General features: G+C 38.9%; 1 protein-coding gene across 1 annotated transcript; it reads right to left on the bottom strand.

Annotated features, from left to right (window-relative positions):
- Nucleotides 1–7,287: 7,287 nt before the first annotated feature.
- LOC129263317 (solute carrier organic anion transporter family member 3A1-like) lies at nucleotides 7,288–20,269 on the bottom strand. Its single transcript, XM_064103552.1, has 6 exons — nucleotides 19,631–20,269; nucleotides 18,268–18,520; nucleotides 14,526–14,744; nucleotides 13,937–14,151; nucleotides 12,922–13,063; nucleotides 7,288–9,909 (listed from the first exon to the last, which is right to left on the bottom strand). Exons 1-6 carry the CDS (start codon nucleotides 19,781–19,783, stop codon nucleotides 9,650–9,652), a joined length of 1,242 nt encoding a protein of 413 aa, XP_063959622.1. The 5' UTR covers nucleotides 19,784–20,269; the 3' UTR covers nucleotides 7,288–9,649.
- Between the last annotated feature and the right edge of the window lie 589 nt (nucleotides 20,270–20,858).

Genomic DNA, 20,858 nt, shown 5'->3' with positions numbered 1-20,858 from the left:
AGCTATCGGCAAATCGGTGGATTACAGATGGCATACTTATATCATATAATATACATATATATACCAGCCTTCCCGCATGAGAACTTGGGTGAGGCCAAAATTTCACGAAAAATATAAATGTATACAGAATACCAGCCTCCCCGCCTATGAGATCAGGTGAGGCCTAAACTGAAAGTTCGAGCGTGACACCCTTACATTCAAATTACAATTGCGTTCCTAAAGTACTATGTAAAGTTATAAATAAATCCCCTTCGTCTAGGTACCGAATGAGGACCCGATTCAATATGAAATATTAATCAACGTACATGGCATCAAAGTGGAAAATCTAATAACTAGAGGCTAAAATATCATTCACTGCTTTACACACCTTGCAAAAGTGACCATTGTGGATTAAAGAACATATTCCATGCCAATAATATGAGAACTCTATTTAAGTGAATTACCAACATATAACGAACACCCAGTCCCAAAAACGGGTAAGGGCGAAAACCCACCTGACCACAGACCAAAATAGATCAGAAGGATAAAATTCCCTTACGGCCCACATTTCTAAATACACGACGATCTTTATATTGTTTTGATGTGCGACCAGGCAAACTGCCCCCGGATTTGACTTCGTGTTTCGTTATATAAATCAACATTAAATTCATGTAAGTAAAATAATTCAAATGTCCAAATTATTATATAACAATTCTACATCCGTTATTCCATTCATAACGAGCTATACACTCCAATAAAACACAAATCAACTCTGAATGATACCTAGAGTATCTTTATTCTCGACCTTCCCCATTGCATGTGTTTAAACATTCCAACATTGTTTGACCCAAACGTAACATTTACATGGATGGTTGTTGGGGAGGAGGTGGGAAAATTACAAGCGAATATTTTGGACGTTCATCTCCGTTGAAAGCCAAGACTAAAATGAAGGATTTTTCGCGCCTTCGCCTAGGCGCGCGCGCCAAAATATGAGCGCTCCTTGCGCCCAGTATAAATTATTGTCATTGTGCGCATAAACAATACCGTCTGGCGCACCATTGTGACGTATCACCTCGTCAACCGCGCCATTCCAAATTACAAACACCTTCATGACCTGGCTTTGTTCGCCGACCTATAAATCATTTTAAATCGCCGAGTCGTCTTTAAAATACATTATACTCGGCAAACAAAATGACAAAACAAAATAATATGCGATTATGTCGTGGCTTTATTCAATAGAGATGAACACTTTTCCGAATCTGGTGTCACAATCACATAAGTATAAAACATGGATATGAATACCTCTGAATCTGATTATAGACTTACATTCATGTATGTCTGGAACCAACCGATAGCCTTTGTTTAGCTCCCCGAAGGGGGGTTAAACCCCCGGCTAGAAGGCCCCCCTCCCAGAAAATTCAACGTTAAATTTCACGGCTGCTTTCCCACTGGTTCTCTGCTAGCCGGACAGGAATACCAGCACAGCTATTAACTACATGTATGAGCTATCGGCAAATCGGTGGATTACAGATGGCATACTTATATCATATAATATACATATATATACCAGCCTTCCCGCATGAGAACTTGGGTGAGGCCAAAATTTCACGAAAAATATAAATGTATACAGAATACCAGCCTCCCCGCCTATGAGATCAGGTGAGGCCTAAACTGAAAGTTCGAGCGTGACACCCTTACATTCAAATTACAATTGCGTTCCTAAAGTACTATGTAAAGTTATAAATAAATCCCCTTCGTCTAGGTACCGAATGAGGACCCGATTCAATATGAAATATTAATCAACGTACATGGCATCAAAGTGGAAAATCTAATAACTAGAGGCTAAAATATCATTCACTGCTTTACACACCTTGCAAAAGTGACCATTGTGGATTAAAGAACATATTCCATGCCAATATATCTTATGACAACAGTGTTTAGGCGGCATAATTTGACAAATTACCGCCAAACGAGAATATATTTTATATATATGATCGGCCGCCAAAACACTTCATTCATTTTTAAGCCTTCGTTCATAATTTACTCCAGTTTTGTGTTAGCTGGCCAAGCTAAATCAGTTATCATGCATAATCAAGAAGGCCTCCAAGCCCTCCATCAATAAATTTAAATGAATCAAAAATATACATCTTTGTACAACCTTTGACGTCGCTGTCTTTCATGACACAATTACCTGAAGGCTTGCATTCTTTGCCTCTAGATATTATTATTATTATTATTATTATTATTTTTTTTTTTTTTAAGAATACCTGCTTTCTATCCTTGACCAACATACCAGCCCCCTTTTAAACCAGCATGAAATGACATTTAAAAACCAGATAGAAATATTCAATACAAGTATATGAACAAATATCCATCTCAAGTTTAATGAGAGCATGGAAAACACTTCTATGTATTCAATTGTTGGAAACAATCTCCCAATAGAAATACATTAAACATAAACCGTGTCAGAACTTCCTTCACAATTAAGATCTGATTACCATGCACAAAACTAAACAAAACATATGAAGGAAGACAAGATAATATGCAATTTTAAGTATCATGGTTTTGATACAAACATATTGCAAGCTTCAAAATTGAAATTCATTGCATCACTAATTTTGATAAGTTATCAATGGTGGCTGAACGCCATCGGTTTGACCTTAATATAATTAACAAATACTAGCATCCCAACATTGCTAAACTAGCAATGCATGCCGCACTGAGGTACTGCCTCTTTCTTGTTGCCCAATTTGCCATACATTTATAACAGTGCATGATTTAACCCTATGCACACAAATAATTCAATTGTGGACAATCGATCAATAAAATCCAACATTTAGCATTTAGCATTTAGGTAGCATTTAGCTATCGTAGTCACCTCACACTTAATTCCAACAAATACATATCATACCATTCCTGAGTTATAATTGTATTTTTATGGATTTTGTATACTGTTCTGTTGGAAATGAGATAAAATAAAATCTAAAACTGAAAACTTGAGTAACATCCACAAAATAACCCCATTGAATAATGGGGTATAACCATGATAACTGAAGGCACTAAAACTAATTTGATGGCCGACCGCCATCAGTTTGACCATATAGTTAACACATAGAAGCATCCCAACATTGCTAAACCGGCAATGCATGCCGCACTGAGGTACTGCCATTTTCTTGTTGCCCCATTTGCCATTTATAACAGTGCATGATTTAACCCTATGCACAAATATAATTCAATTGTAGACAATCGATCAATTAAAATCCAACCACAGCATTTAGTTAGTCACCTCACACTTAATTCCAACAAATACATAATTATACCATTCCTGAGTTATAATGGATTTTGTAAATTGTTCTGTTGAAATGAGATAAAATAAAAACTGAAAGCTTGCGTAACATCCACAGAATAACCCCATATAAAACATGGAGTATAATCATGATAATTGAAGGCACTAAAACTAATTTGAATATGAAACCTTCCCGATCAGGACTACTCGGTTAGAGCAACACTCCTCAATTAAATATGCTGTTAAACTAAGAACCAGTTAACATAAACTGGAACTTTACCCGGGATGAATCATTTCGATAATGTTTTCACATATCAACGTAAAGCATGACTGCCTTTTTATTGTTTTATCATCCTCACCACATCCATGAAATAATTATTTATTTCAAAAATTAAATAACATCCGAACAAGAAGTCCTTCAAACGATAATGAATAAAATTTGAAGTGGCTTATACATTGATACATTCATATATGCTTATCCTGAACAATATGTTCCATTCTTGTTGGCAAAAGCATACGTACAAAGGGCTTTCTTCATATGTTCAACATGTTCAAGTTGAACAATATGGGGGACCTCATAAAAAGTCTGAAACTGAAATCATGACGAATTCATCCTCATATTATATCCTTCAAGACAGCCCACTGTATCATGATGTTTCAAATATGATCTTTCCCTGTTGCTTGAAGGCTAAAATGTTTGTTCACCAGTTTTTTGACTGAAGAAAAACCTCTATTCCTTGGAATACGTATCAAAACCACCTTGTCGGTAAATTAGTTCTATGAAGATGAAGACGTTGACCACTGCTCCAATTAGAGTCATTGCTGGCAACAATACCCAGTTCAGTTCTATTTATTATAAGAGCATATTAACGCCCCAAAATGACATCCTTTACTATGGACTCTAAGCTAACTGGTCAGGAAATAGATCCAACCAAAGGGGAACTCTTTGGCAGCCAGACTTGGAGCGTTCTAGATCATACTATAGTAGGTCTACCGTCTAATTGTCATCAGACTTTCCTGCCAGCCTACCTTGCCTCGCAGTAGCCCACTTGAATCCCTTTCATCCAAAGATCCGGCACTGCAAAAGAAAAGAAGAAAAAAGCCTGGGCAGAACACCAAATTCTATATCTAGTACCAAAACGGGTCTGTCCCTCTGCTATCCTTTTCGATTTATCACTCTTGTAGGCCCGAAAACCGAAGGACGTATATAACAGAGGTTATGAACATTTCTTCATCTACTGCAAACACACAAGCACTAGTGAAAAGCATATTAAACAATTTGGAAGATTACAATCCTCACCAGTATTGGGGGGGGGGGCTCAATTGAACCCCCTAAATGCCTATGGAGTTGTACCATTTATTCAGAAATAACAAATAAAATATATACATGTATATCCTTCGCCCTCTTTATCATAGCTTACAATATACGCGTACTTAAATTTTTAGCTTTATACGAAACGAGCAGCTTCCCGAAACATCTGAAACCGCCTTCACAGAGTAATCATTAGTCCTGCTCCTTATGTTTCATTTATAACTGCTATTTTCAAATTCCTTACAGTATAACCCCAACCAGCGATGCAATATCATCTGCATATATGTGCGTGTTGCAACTTCGACAATATTTAAAAACCAGATTCAATAAGCTTCAAATAATCTGTTCCATTTTAGACTATAACTTCTCTTATCGTTTTTATTATTTATTATTCTTATTTCAGTATTCGGTTTTACCTCTACACCACTGCAGAAATAATCAAGCCAAATTACTGCATCCAGCCCATTAGATACATTTTCATAATCAACGGGCCACCAGCACGAATATTTCACACGCTGTCCAATTCCAAGAAGAAGATATACTTTTTGGAACCTGGTTTCTGATTGAGCAATCGGTAAATTTCGTTTGATTGGCCAGTATACCTATATGGCTTATTGCATTATTAAGGCATCCGTATATTGTGTCCCCCGAAGCAACAAAGGGGAAATTACAGTATGGTACAAGATTTCAGACACTTTCCAACACAGGCCCATGCAACACAGGCCCATGTCAATCGACTACATCAATTTCTACTGAATGCCTTCAAGAAATTAGCTCATAATTATAAGCTCATCATCATTATTTATTATTTTATTTGCCGCCTTGATCATGTATACCAAATCTATAATATATTATCATTATTTTAAATGATACTATCGATATTATCTCAGTTCAAATCATTGATCAGCCAAATAGGCCTATTTGATATATATCTTGAACCATGAGGTGTAAGGTTCAATTCTGAAGCGCTTTGAGCGGTTAGAGGTTGATAAAGCGCTATATAAAAACAAGTAATTCAATTCCAATAGGGCCTAAGCATTTATATTCTTTCATTTCCACAAGATATAAACCATATAAAATCATTATTAAAAAAAAATCAAGGTTCCTTGTTAGGAGGCCCATACTATTATAACAACTGCTCGTTGAACCCCTTGACTTCAATCTAAACTAAATTGAGGATTCCAAGCTAATTCGAAATTACATCCACATTTTATCATGTGCATGGTAAGTTTACTTACAGTTCTACCAAGCATCGGCATTTAATTCATGCAAAGTGAATTCCCAAAACCAACCTCCTTTCAAGGCGTACTTTTATAAACAGAACTGCTTGGTGCAAGTGGAGGTATTTATATTTATAATGATTATCAAAGTGTATTATTACAAAATGCTAATCGCATAATCATAATGATAAGCATCATCTGCTACTTTCCGAAATAATGACTGATTCAACAATAACATTTGAAAGCTGAGTAGAATCTATAATTATTACCACTACCGGTCTATCCACATAATTTTGCGACCAAGAACACAGCTCTCGCTGGCCCATAATCCAGAAAACGTCATAGAGGTCAAATACTACTTTAATGTAGGCCTAACTGAACCATCTGATAATAGGGTCTATCCTCAAACATACATGTAAAACCGCGTCTACTGTAAGTAGATCTAACGTTAGGCCGAGCCTAGTTTCAACTTTCACTCTGTGGTGTCACCATGCACTGCTGCAGTGCAGTAGACTACTTGTAAATTTATAACAAAGTGACATTTCCCACTCAATTATTTATCAATAATACCGAAAAGTTTAAACTTTTCGCCAATCACTAGTAGACCCTCTATTATTCTCACCATTTTTCAAATACGGTGGCTTAAAATTAATCATGGTCCTAAATAGATCTTAGCCTAGACCATAACTAGGCCTTAAAATAAGCTGTTAGTGTTAGCGCCAATATAGACTACAATTTCCTTTTGATTTTCCATCGTATATACATATTATCGATACTAGCCGAATTTTTAGAACCGCAATGTTGGCATTCACTGGGCCAAATCCAAGCCACCGGCTTCGAAATTATATATTACAACCGTAGGGCCTAGGCTATATCATACCCGTCCATAGGCCTAGATCTAGTCATGCAGATGCACTAGGGCCTACGCCTATATATACGCTATACGGTAACCAACGTTATAATTGTTGAACTCATTCTCAAAACCTCCAATCTCCATCATTACACACCTGGTTCAGACACCAAAACAAAGTAGTCAAGTAGGACCAGGTCTAGGCCAGGCTAGGCTTGTGCTTAAATTTTTGAAGCTAACCCCTCCCTTTTCCATCATGATCGTAATTAAAACACTTGGTCTTGGACCAAGTTTAAAATTAATTCCAGGCCAAGTCCAAGTTATGTCTAGGATCTATGGCTTGACATTTGGTCCTAGGCTAGGCCTACATGTAAATCCCCAATTGCGTTAGCAAGCCAAATCATGGCAAATAGACCCCCCCCCCCCTGTTTGCCTGACTAAATTTACTAGGGCCTAAAGTTAGGCATTTGATTTGCCTAGCACATGGGAATGGGATCTTCGCGTGCTAACGTAAAAATCGGGGGGGGGGGTATTGAAGGGCCATGAAATTGAAACTATGGAAGAGCTTTGTGTCAGACTCAGAGCGTAACTAATCGACTTCAGACCAATAAGAACCTGATTTTTTTTTTTTTTTTTTTTTAAATCTCAGACTAAGGCCTAGGCAGGCCTACTTGCGCTAGTTTAAACTAAGAAAACTCCACAAGTTACAAATCACCCCGATACTACTAGTACTACTTGTACTAGCACTGTACTCTGTAGCAGGCCTCGATCATTCAACAAGCCTAACTAACATTAACAATAGGCTTAATTAAGTTAGGCCTAGGCCTACTACTACTAGCCTAGTACTTTAGTTTAGTATACTATTTTTACTAACACTAATCCAGACTGAAACTGAGTCTAGCCTAGATCTATTCCTGCTTCCGTACTCACCGGATAGGCTAGGTCTTGCAGAGACTGGAACTTGTAAATTGTCTGGTACCGACCCCTTTCCGTCTGCTAATCCAGACCGTTGCCTCGGCTCAGCCACAGGCTTCGCATCATACTCGGTCTCGGGAGCTAGTAGTAGTAGGACCTCTGACTCGGGCTCTGACTACCGTAACATTCAATACTCATAATCATGATGAATCCCAGTCGACCGTACGTCGTTGAACGGAATTCCATCTCGAGTCAATTTCTCATCGTTGCTGAAACCAAAAAGTTCTAGGACCCAGCCGATCTGCTACTGCTAGTGCTACTGCTAAGCGCTAGTGTTATACTTAAGTTATAGCGACAACACGTAGCGTAGCTCCTCGTACGGTACCGTCGTATAAAACTCGGTTCAAAGCAGACGGTTAATCGTTAGGCCAGGCAAGAAATAGAGAATCCTCAAGTAATTCGGACAGCATTTACAGCTGCATTAAGCAAAATTAAGATGATTCCCGATCGATGATGGTTTCAACAAAAATTCTTGTAGATCTCGTTGTACTTTGTAGAAAAATTACAAGCGAATATTTTGGACGTTCATCTCCGTTGAAAGCCAAGACTAAAATGAAGGATTTTTCGCGCCTTCGCCTAGGCGCGCGCGCCAAAATATGAGCGCTCCTTGCGCCCAGTATAAATTATTGTCATTGTGCGCATAAACAATACCGTCTGGCGCACCATTGTGACGTATCACCTCGTCAACCGCGCCATTCCAAATTACAAACACCTTCATGACCTGGCTTTGTTCGCCGACCTATAAATCATTTTAAATCGCCGAGTCGTCTTTAAAATACATTAAACCGGATAAATAATATGAATAATAGAATAAATATTTGCAGGTATAGCAATGAGAGAAAAACATGAACTAGCCTTATAAGTTTATGATCATCCCTTTGAGAGAATTCTGCGTACGTAAACGCCCCTGGTAACGATAGATCAGCCCCTTCCCACAGGTGAAAGCGGGGGGGGGGGGGCAGGGGGCACTTGCACCCCCAAACAAATTCCTGTATTAATACTATTTTTTACAAAATAGGAATTCCCCTTGTTTTTTCCCAAAATGAAATGTGCCGTTTTTCTTAAAGTACCCCTTTTAAAGTATACAATTTAGATTAGAAAATCCCTTTTTTTTTTGGTTATTGATATCAGAAATTGTTTAGTAAGGTACTCACCGTTTCTGGTTATAAAAAGGGTTAGGCCAGTTTTCTGGCTGGAATATATTTTTAGCTCGCGCTTCGCACTCGCATTATTCGATGTATTTTATTCATGAGTCACTAAACGCAGTCCTTTACAAGTTCCTTTTCTTGTCAATATAATATATTTCAGCTAACACTTCGCGCCCATGTTAATTCTTCAGTTAGATGCACATCTTTTTAATGATTGCAAAACCTGCTCAGAATGTTTCATTTCCATTTCTTTTTTAAAAGTCCAAGAGTTTGAGCTTGCGATTCACGCTCGCAACTACTCCCAAGGATGCATTTTAACAGTAATTGACCCAAAAAACGATTTTTACAACATCAGCTTTGAAAAATTTTCCAAACCCATCGCTCGTAACACTCTCTCGCGAAAAATAAAACCTAAGATATATATCAGAAATCACTTCCAACAGGCTTTGTTCTTTTTTTCTCTCCTTTGCCCCCTCCACCTTGCTTACCCTTCCGGTTTTCCTGGCTTCGCCACCAAGCATTTCATTTTTCGGATTATCAAACCTTCGGAACAACGAACCTTATTTCATTTTTGGACTAACGAACCTTCGGAATAACGCCACAAATGTTCGGATTAACGAACATCAAGATATGGGCAATTTACGTGTTTCGGAATTACCAACCTTCCGAATAACGAACCTTAAGAAGAATTACGAAGTGTAACCAGGAAATCGTACTTGTTCTGTTAGTTGGATTAAAACAATCTGGAAATGGATCCCGTTGCTCTATTTCCCACTGCAGAAATTCACATTCCACTGACAGTTCGGATGATTCATTAAGTTGTCCACATAACAGATTTAGTCTACACGTATCTTACGCTTAATCGTAAAGGTTATCAACTCACAGCCGTATAAGTGAAATCGATGTATAACGACATGGATTTAATATCGAATCAGACATGTCCCTTGCCGAATTCGTCTCAGTTTTAAGCTCACCAAGTATAATTGACGTCATCGATGGTGTGACGTCATATTGTGTCTGCAGGTAGCGCCCAAGAAACGAAAAGAATCCACTGAACATAATGGAATCGGCAACTGATGACATAATTACAGTCGAGTACGTCATGTTGGTAGCAAGGCGACGAACAGCGGAGAAGTAGCCTGTATGTAGAAAGATAGACAGATTAATGAACCATTTTGTATTTTAAAAAATCATGAAAAGAAAATATGCTACATACATATCTTACTTATCACCTTTATTCACATGAATATGATCATAGAACATCCTCGATCTTTTTTAAGCGTCAAAATATCATAGCCTTTTTTTAACAACCCGGAAGCTTGCCACAGGCTTGCCAAACATAGCAAGCACAATGCAGGCCTACTATTATAGCGGGGTGGAAAATAGAGATTTTGTTGTTTTTGATAAAAAGTTTGTTTGCCTTCTTGCACTGTTTACATTCCATGATGGTTAGATTTAGTTGCCGGATTTTCTGGGTCAGGCCGGCTGTGTTTGGAATGTCCAGACTGTCCAGCAAACGGTGGGCGGCCAGCGGCCGTCTTGCAAAGCTGCCCCGCTACATTATAACATGTTACAGGTTATTATGTTCCAAGAATTAAAAAAACATTAATTTAACTCACTTGGGAAATAGACTTATTCATTTTGAGAACTACTTTTATGATATCTCTTTCTGAGAGCTTAAAGCATACCTAACAGAAGTTTATAAATGCCTATTATTATTATTATTATTATGATTCTTACACTGATAAAGTAACACGCCTGTTTCATTACATAATCTCCGACTGTCATTTTTGTCTCGCCCACCAGAGGTGAAGGCGAGACTTAGGGATCCATATGTCGCCCGTCCGTCCGTCGTCCGTCACAAACCTTCCCGACCTTTCGTTGGAGAACGCGAACGCTTATTTGCGACGGTAGTTGATTTTGGAAGAGACTTTTGGGCCCGTCGTCATGGTCAATTTGCAAATTGTGTGACATGAGATTTTTTTTCGTTTCACATCTGGAACGGAAACATTCAATCTGCGTTTCGTGTGCAAAATTCGGGTAGCTACTATGGTAACAGCGATATATCCGATTTAGGACGACTTTCCAAAGCCACATTTGGTTCCTCCCAGAGCTCGAAAGGCCGCCCGGGGGGCCCACTTCCATTGAAGAGTGGATACCAGGCGCGACCACGCGTAAAAAGGGAAAGAGTGGGCAAGTACGTTACGTATAGGCCTATGTAACGTTATAAGGGTGTCAAAAACGATGTTTAAAATACTGAAAAGGAGGATATGTTTTCAATACTTGTAGGGTTTCACAAACTAAATATTTGTTAAGAGATGCATTTTCATAATCTGGAAAAGCCTTGCTTCCCTTGTTTAGGGTGCTTTTCGAAACTGCATGGTCGTGCCTGGTATCCACTCATCAATGGAAGTGGTCCCCCCGGGAATTCGAATCTAATCCCCATTTCTGGGGAAAGTAAAACATAATGCCCATTACATTGTGTGCTAGAGGCATATCGTTTGTGTAGGAGTAAACAAAAGAAAAAAACCCGCAAATTTGGCTGGTACGTGTTCAGACGTATACATGCTGTGTACATAATCAACGCATGCGAAATGGTTTCGGCTGGGGAGGTGATTTGACCCATGGAATCAATTGCCAGAGATCCACCAATAATCCACATTAAATGCAATATCGATTAGATGGACTGTAATGATCTTTATCTAAGCCGTAATTCAGTAACTTTTTCCTCACTCAATATGTACTCGATTTGTTTGAAAAACCACTTTCTTATCCATGTCATAATCTATTGTAGGTCCTGCATTTCGAATATCTCCAGCCATCAGTCGTAATGTACATGCATGTATGGTGCGGGTGTCGCGGGAAAGAATTTTGCACACGAAAAACAGATCTGTAGGGCCTGTAACCCCCCTGTAACACAAAGCTTAGCATTGATTGTAGAGCAGTTTTCTACGTTTGATTCTATTGACTATAATGTACAATCAATCTTAAAAATCAAGTGTATGATTAAGCGTTAACTTATGTGTAAGGGGACCCTAATATTAGCGTCCGTGAGGATTGTTATGACAGATAACTCCGCAACCGTAAGTCACTTTTCAACCAAACTTGGATGGTAGATGTGCTTGAGGGACCTGCATGTTATGCTGCAGTAAGGTCAAAGGTCATTTTCATGTCAACTTTAAAGCTTACATGCGAGACTCTGTGATGACACCTAACTCCCCAACCGTAAGTCACTTTTCAACCAAACTTGGATGGTAGATGTACTTGGGGTCCTGCATGTTATGCTGCAGTCGGAGGTCACATGGTATGGTCAAAGGTAATTTTCAGGCCAACGTTAAAGTTTACAAGCAATACTCTCTTATGAACGCCTAACTCCGCAACCGTAGGGCACTTTTCAGCCAAACTTTGATGGTACATGTACTTGGGGGACCTGCATGATATGCTGCAGTCGGAGGTCACATGGTAAGGTCAAAGGTAATTTTCAGGTCAACGTTAAAGTTTACATGCAAGACTCTCTTATGACACCTAACTCCACAACCGTAAATCACTTTTCAACCATACTTAGATGGTAGATGTACTTGGGGAACCTGCATGTTATGTTGCAGTCGGAGGTCACATTGTATGGTCAAAGGTCATTTTCAGGTCAACGTTACAATTTACATGCATAACTCTTTTATGACACCTAACTCTGCAACCGCAAGCCACTTTTCACCCGAACTTGGGTTGTAGATGTGTTGATGAGACCTGCACATCATGGCGCAATCAGAGGTCACATGGTAAGGTCAAAGGTCATTTTGAGGTTAGTGATATGACGCATAACTCTGCAACCGTAAATCACTTTTATACCAAACTTGGGTTGTAGGTGTACTTAGGAGACCTGCATGTTATTGTGTTCGGAGGTCACATGGTATGGTCAAACTTCATTTTGAGGTCAACGTTAAAGTTTACGTTAAAGACTCTTATGACATGTGTTATTCCATCCCAGTCATTTCACAACGAAGTTTCGATACAATTCTGTTGCGTGCCCTCGCAAATCACGATATTTCTGGTTATTTTCATAAGTGGGCGAGACACAATATCGTTTATGCATTGTATTACTTCGTAGGTTTGAAGCCCCCCCCCCCCTCCATTAAACAAAACAACATAATTACCCTTGATCATTCCCAGGATCGTTGAGTCAGGGTCAGGAAGGTTGCTCTTTATCAAGAATGCTGCGGTAGGCTGATCATCATCTTCTTCGATTACGTTTTTCTCTTTCATATCATCCATCGGAACATCCTTTTCTGGCCACATCTTTCGGGGATAAGAAACGTAACAATCAATCTGTGCAGTGTGGACCTTATTCAAGGTATGTAATACTTTGATAATTTCCCTATATACCCACTGCTAAACTGCGCAATTCGATCACGCTCGATTAAGAAAATTTATCGAAGGGTTGATCATGGTCAATCTTCTTGATCGGGGCGATTGATCTTCATATGTGACTATTTTGGACATCGTCGTGCAAAATATGCGAACAGCGATGTCTATCGAGGTATTGTGACGTTGATCACGGTAGACTGACGACGGTAACCTTGCCAGGCGAGACCAACCTGGGCCCGTTGCATAGAAGTTACTATCGCGGTTATTTTGCATCCGATGGTAACTAGCATGGAATCCTTAATTTTGATTGGCTGTTGGGACATGTTACCATGGTAGTTATCATTAGATGGCAAATTTGCCATGATAGCAACTTTTAAGCAACAGGACCCAGGCCACATATATTCTGATCTGGCGTGAATGTGATCGCGTAGATCAAATCTATGGTAGAAAGTTAGCTTGGCAAAATTTTGCAGCACTAGAACTACGTATTTCCAAATATATCAAAAATCATCCCGCAGTTTGCCATTTTGATGCTAGCACCGTGCCAGGGGAGCATTTAAGTAACATTTGTTGTCTGACAAGTTGTCAGGTCTGACAACTTTCCTGGATTTTTATTGACTGAGAAGCACTGTTACTATGGTAACTGTCGGAAAAAAAACCTCCGGCAAGTCAATTCACGAAATGCTTCCCAGATGTATAATTGGTCTATTGGCACTGAAGTGGAAATTATTATTCCCAAATGTTCAGATGTAATATAGGCCCATATTTAAAAAATGACTAACCAGTTTCTTCTAGAAGTCATACCTTTGGGAAAAAGAAGTATGGTATTGCAATTAGGCCCATCAATAGCCCGTAGATGACATACCCGAGCCACCAGGCACCTATCCATCGAGGGTCTTTACTTCCGTAGCCCAGTTCGTGGACGTCAATTTTGTAGAAATCGGTGTGTAAGGACAGTGCGAATCCACTGAGTGCAAAAGCTGCTAGGGGTGACACGCTGACCAACATAAACAGTGTAGCTGTGGATAAAATAATGCAAAGAAGAGGAGCTCCGAATCTTCTATTTATTTATTCATTCATTTAATATTTATTTATTTTATTTCATTTATTTGTGTGTTTATTTATATATTTTCTTTGTTTTTTATACACAGATTTCTTCTTCGAGACGTCTTGTTTCTTTGTTTAGTATGTTTTGTAGGTGTGCATCTTCACACACCTGCACAATGGAGGGCTTATGAAAGAAATAATAATAAAAGGAATGTCATTATGTTGAAAAAAAAAAGACTCGTTTGCGAAATGATCTATCCACCCATGAAAAAAATGGTTCGAGGAGGGGGGGGGGGCTGACATTGATATCGGATTTTAGAATCATAAGACAGGGTTTTTGACGTACCAAAATACATATAAGGGGCTGTCTTGGAAGGCAAACCGTCGTCCATGTATGTTAGTCCAAGGGTCCAGTATCCAGTAGAGCCTACCCCAATGAATCCCTGACCGACGAGAAACCATAAGGCTCTTCCATACTGCGCCCCCGATGCATCGAGTTCTTCCTTTGAGCACTCGCTCTCCTCTCCCCCTCCATCACGTTCGATTTCGCAGATATCTTTACTTTCTGGAAGATAATAATGAATAAGGTAGGATTTATATAGCGCACGTATCCACCTTGGTCAAGGCGCTCCTATATTCCCCCTGCTGAGCTAGTCTACCTATTCCGGTGCCCAAAGCTTTTTGAGGAGCAGTGGCGTAGCTAGGATTTTTTTCCCGGGGGGGCACTGGGGGGTCCTTGCTTTTTCAGGGGGGGGGGGCACCGGCCATTTTTCCGGTGAGTGTGTATGTGTCCACAAGGGCGGATCCGACTTTCGCCAATAGGGGACGAGCCCCGAAATTATCTTCACCTATATCAGTCACTTCTTAGTTTTATTCTTATAAAACAACATAAACATGAAATAATCTCATAAGCCTTATAAAAAGTGCGAGCGCGAAGCGCGAGCGATTTTTTTTTAACTTTAATGTATTTTTTCCTGAAAATTTAATTTTCTAGGCAATGTTATGTGTGATCCTGAGCAAGATTCGTATGTAGATGGTTACTGCGAACGCCAAGCGCGATCAGAAATTTTTATCAACTTTTCTAGCATTATAGAAAAGGGACCTGTTAATGAATACTTACAGTTACCCACGAAGATGGTATATATTTCAATAATGCGAGCGCGAAGCGCGAGCAAATTTTTTGACATTCCGACCTAAAAAATGGTCATTCTAAGCACTTTTTGTATTAATAAATGTGATAGGTATATAACTAAACAATTGATGCGAGCGCGAAGCGCGAGAGGAAGAAAATTGAGATTTTAGACCTAAAAGCGAGACACTCTATTCATATTTTGTAAGTCATAAATAGGATATAGTCAATTGGGTATCATTAATAATGCGATCGTGAAGCGTGAGCAGACAATTATTGATATTCTGATGTGAAACTGGATAATTTAAGTACATTTTAAACAAAGAACATGCAGGCTATCGCACATGTTTTAGATTTAGACCTAGAATCTGGGCATTCTGAATACATTTGTTTAATGGAACATTATGGAATACACGTAGACAATATGAACTTGGCAAATCAAACAATGTGACCACGCAGCGAGAGCTTAAAATGCTGATATGTAGACCATAAAACGGACAGTTTACAGAGCACTTAAATTTGTAAATGAAAAAAAGAGTGAAAGCTCGATGTCCGAGCTAAAATATGTTTTGCATATTGACTTCAAAACGTGCTCCATATCAGCCTATTGAGCAAGATATGAATCCCATCGAACAGGCAATTCTGGCGCTAAGCGCCAGCAAAAATTATATATAGTAACATGAAAATAATTTTTTTTATTGCAAGTCTTCCCCTCACATTATTTCATTCACTCGTCTTAATTCCTCCTCTTATTTTCCTCTTCTTTTTTTCTTCTGTCTTTCTTCTTCTTTTCCTTTTTTCTTTTCTTATTTTCCTTTTTTCTTTCTTCTTCTCCCTTTTTTTTTGCTCTGCCAATTTTTTCAGGGGGGGCACCTGGGGGGGCACACCAAATCTCAGGGGGGGGGGGGCACGTGCCCCCCAGGCCCCCCCCCCCCGTAGCTACGCCACTGTTGAGGAGTCACTTAATTCTTGCCATTACCCATTTACCTCACTTGTAGCACAATGTGGGTAAATTTCTCGCTGAATGAAAACACGTCCCTCAAATTGAAAGACGAGAGATGAACAATGTGAATTAAATAATGCTTTCATTGGAAATTTGTTTCATGTTAGTTCTGCTTCACAGTGGGAAGGGGTATCAAACATCGGTCTTATTTCTATGTCTAACATGTATTTGACTAGAGATAAAAAAAAGACTTTCACTGGAAAGAAGAGTCTAATCGTTGATGAAGAAAAAACAAACAAGCAAAAGAAATCATTTCTTTCAAACAAGTATGAAAAGCTGAAAATGCCTTCACTTCAAAATGGGACCTATTTCAATTTCCAACCTCACTTCTAGGGGGCATGGCCACAGGGGCGGATCGAGCCTTCGCCAATAGAGGGGGGCGGGAATTTTTCCAGCCACATTTTCCCCGATCGAAGTTGATTTTTTGTGCTCTTTTTGAAGGGGTAGTCCCAGTAGTCACTTCTAATCTTTATTCTTATAAATCAAAATAAATATATAATAATCTCATAATCCTTATTCATGTATTTTGTCCTAAAATTTAAACATTTTGGGCAATGTTTGTGATCCTAAACGAGAAGTGTATCCAACTACTGCGAGCGCGAAGCGCGGGCAGAAATTTTTAATGTACGTTTTGATGGGATCAAAAAAAGATCTGTTAACGGCTGCTTGCAGTTAGCCATGAAGACGTTACATATTTTACCAATCAAACAATGCAAGCACGAAGGTCGAGCTGAATTTTTTTTCACATTTCTAACTGAAGAATGGAAATTCTAAGAACTTTTTTGTAATCGTGAAAAGGATAAATATATAACTAAACAATTGGCGCGAGCGCGAAGCGCGAGCGGAAAAATCGAGATTTACACCTAAAAATGGGACACTCTATTCATGTTTTGTAAATCATAAAAAGGATGAGTAATTGGAAATCTTCCTAAATTAATAATGCGAGCGCAAATCGCGAGCAGAAAATTGTTGATATTGTGATCTAAAACTGGATAATGATTTAAATAGAGAAAAAGCAGCGTATCTGAATAAACATGCACGCGTGTGTTTCAGATTTCGATCTAGAATCTGGGCACTCTAAATACCTTTTTTATCATGAAAATCAATGAAGAGACCACGAAGCGCGAGCTTAAAATATTTGATATTCCGATCTGAAATAGGGTCATTTTAAGCTCTATATTTCAAGCACTTTGTAGCCCCTCGGCCCTCCCCTGGATCCGCCTATGGGGCCATGAGGGGGCACCATTAATTCATTGCACTAATGATAACATGGGAAGATGTTCTTTCTGCTTCTCCTGGATTAGTGTCAGCTTTAGTTTAAATAAATAACCCCTACTCCTTAAGGAATGGCCCAAGAATGGCTTGAATTTGAAAAAGATACTCATTATTATTGTGTGAATTATTTTCATTTGACCAATATTTTGCTGATGCTACGAGGAGGGATAGCAAGCAGCCTGTTATGATTGCCATCGTGTAGGCCTACTGATGCCAAGTACACATTTTGCATTTTTCTCGATTATCTAAATTTACTTGTAAAGAAATGAATTATTTTCAGATCCATCTATTTCATATTATTCTTCTGTTGATATGAACCATTAAACAGAAAATGGTTTTAAAATTCTTGTTAAAGATATTCGTGGATCGGCTTTCTCGTACAGTTTAATCGACTTTTTGAACAAACATTGTCAAGAGAACATGTATTTGCCAAGTTTGTCTGTACCAAAGTTATCTAGGCACATAATAGTTCTAAAAAGTTCATTGCACTTTGATTCCAAAGAACAGAACAACCAAATGGTTTTACTGGTTAAAAGAAAGGGACTAGCCCATTTTATCCGAAGGAGTCCGACCGATAAAGATGGCCAATATCAATCAAGATTCCAGATTCTGGTATTTTTTTCGGTGGGACACCAACGCATTGGTTCTTTGACCAATCCTTTGTAGACATACATAACTTACGCATGGAACCGTTAGAGTTCGAGGGGAAGTCTACAGCGTTTGCTGTTTCGTTGAATGGGGATGATGACGTGTGATCAATTGTCCGGTTCCTATTTCCAGCAAACTGAGGAAGGGCGCACATGAAACACCCGATGGTGAAAAAAATCGTTAAAACACCAAGAATCCTGGGTCGATGACGGGATGTTCCGATATAAGCGGTTGGAGTGACCAAGATGAGTGCAACTATGTCGTTTATACTGAGAATGATTCCAACCTAAAAGGAAAACAAGAAAGGGGCAATGGATAAAATTATTCAAGTCTAAATACTATCTTAGAAACGTGCTTGAGATATCCAGTTATCAGATCGAAACATAACATACTGACTGGCGCTTCGCGCTTGCATCATAAGAAAACTATATTTTTTCATGATTTTAATGGGGCAAAGAATATCCCGTTTTTAGATCTAATTCTAAACATAATTAGCTTGCACTTCGCGCTTGCAATAACCTTTCTTTGTTTTAAAGATATATACCTTGTTCTTTATTGAAACGTGCTTAAACTGTCCAGTTTTTCAGGTCAGAATATCAAATATTTTTTGTTGCCCTACCCATCCCGTTCATGATTTCAATAAAAATGCGTATAATTACCAGTTTTCTGATTGGGATATCAAAAACTTTTATTTCGCGCTCCGATTAGTGAGTGGTTGAGACATGCACCCTCTTAATTAGTGAGTCACTGTAAGTAGTCCCTGATAATTTCCCTTTCGGGTCCGTATATAAATATTTCCAGGTCGCACTTCCCGCTCGAATTATTGATTTAGGCTTCATGAGATACCTTACCTTGTTTTTAAGAATAAGGTTTATTTATTTCTTTAGTCAGCTTTAGTCAGTCCGAATGGGGGAAATATCACCCCCCCCCCCCTTATTGGCGAAAGCTGGATCCGTCCCTGGAGCCAGGGTGATATGTGCTCTGCGCAGATTGTAGAGCAATTTTACAGTTACTATTTGAGTCACCTAAGCCTCGTCACATAAATTCCTCGAAATCGTTATGTTTCCTTGCAGATGCTTTACGGAATCGTACGGATGTTTTGCGATAAAAAAATCAACAGATTGCAGTACTGTTTGATATCGTATGGTTATCGCAGCCTCCTTACAGCGTCATATCTGTTTTCATAGGCAGGCCATACGGTAAGGAACATACGTTGAGTTTAAAGCATGACAAAAATATTCAAAACCTTGAGTGGTTTTGGGTATGCCTTTAGATCAACATAAAATACACCATAATGCGCTCACTTGTGAAGCTCTCTTTGGCGCGAAATTTGAGAGAGGTTAGTAAAGAGCATAAATACAGTCCAACTTCCAGAATACCACAAATCTAGACTTACTTCCGAACTCTTAAGCTGAAACTCCCTTTGCATTGTGGTGAGTATTCCAGACGTATAAGGTCCTATTGATCCAATGTAGACGAATACTGTTGCGCCAAGTAGTACTGTGAAAGATATGTGATTAAGGCAAAATCTTGTTGCTCTCTTCTCCATTTTTTCTTGAATGTGTCTTTTAAAGATTATTTAAAGAACAACGTGTTTTCTGTAGATATAACCATACAAGCACTGATCGCGAACACTAATCAACCTTTCTTGGCGATGTTCTTTGAACGGCAAACTTTAAGGAATTGCAATATTGAACTGCGATAGAAGTTTTATGATGCGCACATAACAGGAAAATAATCAACGATGATTGTTTCCCTCGGGTACGTATAACAAATCAGTAGTTACTTAACGCAAGATGACGTCACTGTGACCCGAAACAAAGATAAAACTTGAACCATGCAGGGCAGAGGAGTGAAGGACAGTAAATGTAAACAGGCTTCAAAACATCAAAAATTCGTTTAGAAACCATACAAAGTTTATTTTTATTAAATCTGAGCAACCGGAACACTCGGGGTAATTACTAATTGTATACTTGAAATTGACTAGTAGTTTGGGTTTACCGTCACTGTCTTATCGTATGATACGACAGTGGGTAAATAAGAATTTGATTACTGATAAAACAGCGAGAGAAAAACAAACAAACTACTTTAACAATTTATGATCGCATTTGATATTCCTCGGGTAAATGATCTTTGGTCCTCTTTATTTTCAGTGACGTCTCGAGGAGCGAGGTGTAATGATCTTTGATCCTCTATATTTTCAAGTCTTGAGAAGGGAGGTGTAGCCATTTTCCTTTTTTTCTTAATATTTATTTAATCATTTGACCGCCATGCTGCATGCACGGTTCTGAGAAATGGTTCAGCACAGGTCATCGTACTCAGGCGCGGATCCATGAGGGGCCGAGGGGGCCTTGGTCCCCCCCCCCCCCTTCGGCTAAAAAAAAAGAAGAGGGAAAGAAAGAGAGAAAAGAGGGGAAGAGGGGAAAGAAAAGAAGAAAAAGAAGAAAGGAAAAAGGGAAGAAAAAAGAGAGAGGAAAAGGGGGGAAAGAAAAGAGGAGAGGGGAAAGGGGGAAAGGAAAAGGAAAAAAAAAGAGAGGAAGAAGGAGGAAAGAAGAGAAAAGAGAGAAAGGGGACAAGAAGAGGGGAAAAGAGAGAGGAAGAGGGGGAAGGAAAAAGAGGAGAAA

The sequence above is a fragment of the Lytechinus pictus genome, chromosome 1 (assembly GCF_037042905.1).
Source record: "Lytechinus pictus isolate F3 Inbred chromosome 1, Lp3.0, whole genome shotgun sequence".
Classification (NCBI taxonomy): domain Eukaryota; kingdom Metazoa; phylum Echinodermata; class Echinoidea; order Temnopleuroida; family Toxopneustidae; genus Lytechinus; species Lytechinus pictus.
The sequence above is the reverse complement of the archived record's forward strand: the minus strand, read 5'-3'. Positions and strand labels throughout refer to the sequence as shown.

Bases quoted from the DNA above. Each gene is read 5' to 3' on its own strand.
- LOC129263317 (XM_064103552.1), bottom strand. From the start codon at position 19,783: ATGGAGAAGAGAGCAACAAGATTTTGCCTTAATCACATATCTTTCACA. The intron at 14,745-18,267 runs GTAAGTTATGTA...ATTATCTTCCAG, and splicing joins GAACTCTAACGGTTCCATGC to AAAGTAAAGATATCTGCGAA. The intron at 9,910-12,921 runs GTAATTATGTTG...TTCTACATACAG, and splicing joins GATCCTGGGAATGATCAAGG to GCTACTTCTCCGCTGTTCGT.